Here is a 6,000-nt window from a genome sequence, read left to right as displayed (position 1 = left end):
ATATATTGGTCACTACATAATTATAAAGGTACATTTCTGAAGTTATGGTCAAAAGAAGCAAAATTTGTCTTATTATTCTCTTTATGTTTTCTTGACCTTTAATCGCAAATATCTCCATTTGACAAGTATGTACTTATCAATTTTTGCAAACAAGCTCTTCAGTTGTATTCTTTTTTTGTGTGGAAATTATATATTGTTTGTGATGGTAGGGCCTACACGTATAGTTATCAAAATGTGGTATTTCCATATCTGAATTTTGACTTTGCAGATGATGATGATATTTGATGAACTTTGATACCAGAGGCAAAACTTGTGTGAAAGATTCAAAATGACACAAAATAAGATGGTAATCTTTGAAAACTGCCATTTTGTTCAACTATCTATATGATATATTGTTTGATGCCTATGTCACATGAAGAACAAAGGAAATAATTAGAAAAACAACCACTAAGGACCATTCATAACCACAATTCTTTTATATATCGATACATCAGCAAAAATTCAAAAAAAAAATCAGAAATTTGCAAAGAAAATGTGGAAAAGGGGGCGCAATGTGCCCCCCCCCCCTTATGTGCCCCTTGTTCTTGATAGGGTTAATATGTGGCAATTGAATAGTTTACGTCAAGCTCTAACGCGCACCCTGGGGGCCGAGTTTATCCGCTAGGCCGAGGTTACCCATAACTACGGTACATTCAATAATATGTGTGAAATTTAAAGGACGAGTTCACCTTCATAGACATGTGGGTTGAGTGAATGCAGCAATATTAGTAGAACACATCAGTGAGAGTTTGGGGAAATTCGGACAATCCATTCAAAAGTTATGAATATTTGAAGTTTCTGCTCAGTCACGGCTGGATGAAAAGACTAAGTAAGCTTCTGATGTCACATGAGTACAACGATATAAAGAAAGAATAAAGAAAATTCAACATATTTCCATTTTTCTCGCATAACAAAAGAACACTCTACTTCTCTCTTTCAGAAGGCAGGGGGAATAATATTACCCTTAACATACGTCAGTATTAGCAAGTCGAAGAAATGTGCACTTTATTCAAAAAGTAAAGTTTTGTGAAATTTTCTTTTTATTTTCCTTATATATAGTTGTACGCATGTGACATCATACACTGTAGTAGTCTTCTCATGCAGCAGTGACTGCGCAGATACTTAAAATATTAATAACTTTTGAACGGATTGTCTGATTTTCCTCAAACTGTCACTGATGTGTTCTACTAATATTGCTGCATTCTCTCAATCCTACTGTATATGAAGGTGGTTCACCATGCCACTGGACTCACTGACGCGCGACACCCTGCCATCCCCATACAGCTGCAGCAGGAAGAGTTTGTCAACAATCCACAATGAATAAGAAGAAGATTAAAAAAAAAATCCACGACGGAAACCATGATAAGCTGCATTGGATAGTTGTTGTTTTCACTTCATGAAATTTAAGACTTCTTATAGCCTGCTCGCAACAATGCATTGGCCACACAGATCCATCGTGTTATTGCCGGACTAGTGACCAGAAAAGCAAAGTTAGTGGCCCAAGATTAGACCTAGGCCCTTCACAGATCGATGAAAACGGCGCAAGTAATGACAATCCAAAGAGGTTCTATGTGACAATCCCATAATGTTATCATACAGGAAGGGGAAGGTGACAGTAGCCCGATGCGTAGGCGTATTATAGACCCTTCCTGGTTGTAAAGTAAGTTGTTACCTTCATTACTCGAAATTCAGCGAACACCAAGTTTTTGTGAATATTTGAAATGATGGTGCTGTTGTACTTCCTGCATTTCATTTCAGAGGTTGCGATTAATTATGAAAATTTAAATATTCTGACACAACATAATTGATTTTGAATTTATAAAAAAAAGGAACAAGAAAAAAATGATATCTACAAAATAGGTTTATGTTTGTTTGGAGTTGTCCTTGTTTAATATTCACTGCCCTTTTTTTAACTTTGGGAGATATCATAGGACTTTGATGATAAGATCTAATTTTACTTATATTGACGCCACCAAGGCTTAAACAACGGATACATTTTTTTTAAGGTGACGATCCACACATTACTTCCATATGACTGTAACTTATCACACTCCATTTTTCCGTCTTTCCGCAACAACAACAACAACAGCAACAACAACAACAAAAATGATCTCTGACTAAAAGAAAAAAAAAAGAGAATGGTCCTCAACTTTGCGAACAGCAACAGCAACGACAACATACAAGTATACTCGGCTATTAGAACCAAGCAAAAAGAAATACTAGTATATATTTTGGCTGGTCCAAGAAAGATAGAGATAGGCCAGCCCTATTTAGCGGCATGAAATTTTCGTACATATTGGAACCGACGTTTTTTTGTTTTTTGTTTTTGTAATTTCGCGGAGAGGAAATTTCCGAGGAACTGCTTTTGGCTTTAAAGAAAAAAAGTGTGGACAAGAACTTTCGCATGCATATTAGTTTCGCGAATCTCGGCTCTAGGTGAAATTCGCCAAATTTGCCATGCGAACATAGTTATTGTAATACCAGTATAGTATTTGTACTCAGTAGCAGGGTTGAGTCCTTTGCAGATTCAAGCCTAAAGATCCTCGACCGATAGAGGGCTTTTCGCTCCCTGGGTGTACAGAACGTGAATATTCATTGTAATGCAAATGACCTGGCAACAGACTATCAACAATATGGCGGACTACATGTTGCACGAAAGTCCGATACAGCATTATTTATGTTACCCTGGAAGCTATAAATTTTAGCTTCTTTTGTAAACGAAATGGTAAGTTTTCAAAATTTACTGATTGTATTATTCATATGTGAAGTTTTGAAGCTTTCGTTTACCCTAAAGACCATCTTTCGAGTGCATGTCCACGTCAAAGACACAACTTAGCGAGCGGGTGGAGAGCGCAGTCTTGCGGCGAAAGGATTGGAAGGGCTACGCAGCTGCAGCGAAACCGAAGGCGCTAAGCTAAGGGCCGGGCTGGCCCATCTTTGCGGTGGCATCGCTTGTCGCAATGCAGACTGAGAGCCGCTGCTATTTTGTCCTCGGTTCGTGTCATCGTCGTATTGGGACAGCAATTAGCAAAAAAAAAAAAAAAAAAAAAAAAACCATAATAATAACGATGGTAGATTCTGCACCATTTTATACCTAACTAGGAGAGCAATGAGAGCTTACTTAGCAATAGGACTGTAATTGTTGTGCAGGCTAAATAAAAATCGATTCCATATTCTATAGATTCTACTATATAGAGTATTTGCCATACCAGGCAAAATTAGTTTTGAGAATGAATGACAGCGATCGTCACTGGGTTTTTTTTTTTCAATTCAGGTCAATTCAATTCGTTTTATTTACAACTAATAGCAAGGGAAAGAAAACAACAAACAAACATAGAAAATAGAACACTAGTGTCTAGATTGTCTAGACGCTATAGAACTAGATTCTAGTCAAACAAACATCAAAATCACATCACATCTCATTTGGTCCTTTGTTTTTTGAGTACGGTTGGTTAGCCTGTCTCTATTTCATTATAAAGTTTAACGTTAGACATCTATTAAACAGATAGAGTGTTCTAACCTTACTCAGATCTAGACTTTATCTAACGTGTTCATGGTGTTAGATATGTATGGCAACATTTCATGGCATTTAACGAGCAATTTATAGATAGACCTAGTTCTATGTCCAGACCTCGGCTCTATCTAAAGAACTAAAGTAAAATATGGACTCGATCAGTCTGACCAGGGAGGTGGATCTCTTCCACCTCCCTGGTCTGACAAACCCAAAGTCCTGAAGTTAGAAGAGTGCAGAGAAGAGCTGACATAGACTCAGTGACATTGCTTGAATGATTCCTGAACTCGCAAATGTTTGTCCTATGATTTATATGAACAACACTTAGTATCTACTTAGAAAAACTCAATCTGCACTTGATTTATATGAGAAATGTATCTAGATCTACATCGTACATGCAAGAAATGAAGAGTTGACATGATTACTGTTAATGAGTTGCTCAATGGAAAGTTAGGGATTTCTGGTGACATGTTTTTTCGAACCAGCCATTCCGGGGCTGCCAACTCTCACTCATTGAGAGTGAGACTCATTCATTTTGGTCCTTTCTCTCACTCTATTAAAAACTTTAGAGTCTATTCCATTTGCATGCATTTCTATTGATCTCACTCATTTTGACTCCTAAATTTAGCATTGGCCTATATGGGAGTCTCACTCTCAACTAGTTTCCAATGTTGGCAGCCCTGCATTCACTCATCAACGTGATCAACAAGAGGTCATAAATTCAAACTCTCCACCAGTCTGATGCTCATGCATGCCCATTGGTTAGATCTGCAAAGTATGTTTTTCAGCCAGAGAGATTACTATTTAGTTACTGGCTAGAACAGATTGCCTCCTAGTGTAGTGTTGAAGCTTCTTCAGAGGGTGAAATTCAAAACCTCTGCTCATCAACGCATGTAATAAGCAACGTTCAGAGTTACATTTAATTCTATTATGTTAAAGGGATCGTATAGTTTTGGTTCAGACCTAATTTTAAGTTTCTTTGAACGTTTTTTGTGAGATAATGAGAAACCTCTTATGAAATATCAAAGAGCATGTAATTCTATGAGAAATTCAACTTTTATTTGATGAAAATTGGTTTTGATATGGCTGAGATATATCCAAAAAAAGAGCGATAAGAAAGTGTGGGACCCACACTATTTTAAGATCGCTTTTTATTACTTTGTTTTTTGGATGTTTCAGTCAACACATGTTCCAAACCCAAATTTCTTCAAATAAACTTTGAATTCCACTTAAAATAGTATGCTCTGTACTACATGTATATCATAAGTGTTTTCTTGGTATCTTCCAAAAAGTTAAAAGCCCAATTTTCATCTCCACCAATACTGTACCATCCCTTCAAGACCGGAATAGTCCTCTAGCCTACTCAGAACTGTGTCGCATGTGATGTGATGCGATGTGATGCGATGTGATGTGATGTGATGTGATGTGATGTGATTTGATGAGAGTTTATGGGATTACACAATATCACACTAAGTATGATTTTTTTAAAATTATTATTGGGCCCCTTAATGTTAAGACTAAAGAGTAACAGTAAACACTAACACTAACAGTTCTTCTAAATCATTACATACGTAATCATAAACTAATGAGTTGTAGGCCTACTGTAAAAGTAAAAGTGTGTGTAGATTAGATCTAACGTTAGATGTAATGTAGACCCTTTCAACATCTGTCTACTCGAGATCTTAATGAGGTCATTCACCCTCCACAAGTCACTGTCTGTAGTCCTTGAACTTGTTTATCAGACTTGGAGAGATTTATTTCATATGTTTGATTGTAACATAGAATCTACTCTCCACATAGTAGGTCTGTTTACAAGATTTAGAAAGTCAAGAGATTTAAAAGATCATCAAATCTATGAGCAGTATGTTTATTATATTCTAGGTCTATGTCACATGCTATACTCCACTACATTGTGAAAGAAGTTGATTTCGGCTCATCTAGTCATATGAATGAATATGGTGTTTGCATTATTTCAGTTTACCTAGGTCTGGTTGCCCCATGTCGTGCTGTACAACAAAGTCTGATGCACAAAGATGGAAGTAGACGAGAGACTGAGATTTCTGGAGACCAGAATTACGTCTAGCCTTCGCCCAAGGAATGATGATTTGAAGGCACTCTTTGCTGGGGATGAAAACAGGTAAGTGCACCCCCTCAAGCTGTAACTAGTGCATTTTCCCCATTTTTTTTCATCTCACATTCCGTTTTTATAATCATACAATTACGTGTAGTTGCCTTTAATTGTAAATGAAGACCACCTTATTGATGTGCAGCTGTAGGCGGCTAATGATCTTAAACTGAAAAACTGTAATAAATTATCTTTAATTCAAATGGGGAAAAAAAAAGAGACAAACAAACATGTTGTGGGATGTCTTGCCTTGCATGTACACTGTATTTGAACTTACAGTCCTTTTGTAGCCTTTTTTTTTTTGTGTGTGTGTGTAATGAAGGAG

General features: G+C 36.8%; 1 protein-coding gene across 1 annotated transcript in view; it reads left to right on the top strand.

The window, feature by feature from the left end:
* Window positions 1–5,583: 5,583 nt before the first annotated feature.
* The window catches only part of LOC139720278 (uncharacterized), a 96,218-nt gene continuing 95,801 nt past the window's right edge, over window positions 5,584–6,000 (top strand). Inside the window, exon 1 of the mRNA XM_071631637.1 lies at window positions 5,584–5,687. Coding sequence (XP_071487738.1) covers window positions 5,584–5,687 — 104 coding nt within the window. The remainder of the gene's footprint in view (window positions 5,688–6,000) is intronic.

The sequence above is a fragment of the Diadema antillarum genome, unplaced genomic scaffold, assembly GCF_040938485.1.
Source record: "Diadema antillarum isolate AM-2024a unplaced genomic scaffold, OU_Dant_1.0 scf00000125, whole genome shotgun sequence".
In the NCBI taxonomy this organism is placed as follows: Eukaryota; Metazoa; Echinodermata; class Echinoidea; order Diadematoida; family Diadematidae; genus Diadema; species Diadema antillarum.
This window is presented reverse-complemented; position numbering and strand designations above follow the sequence as displayed.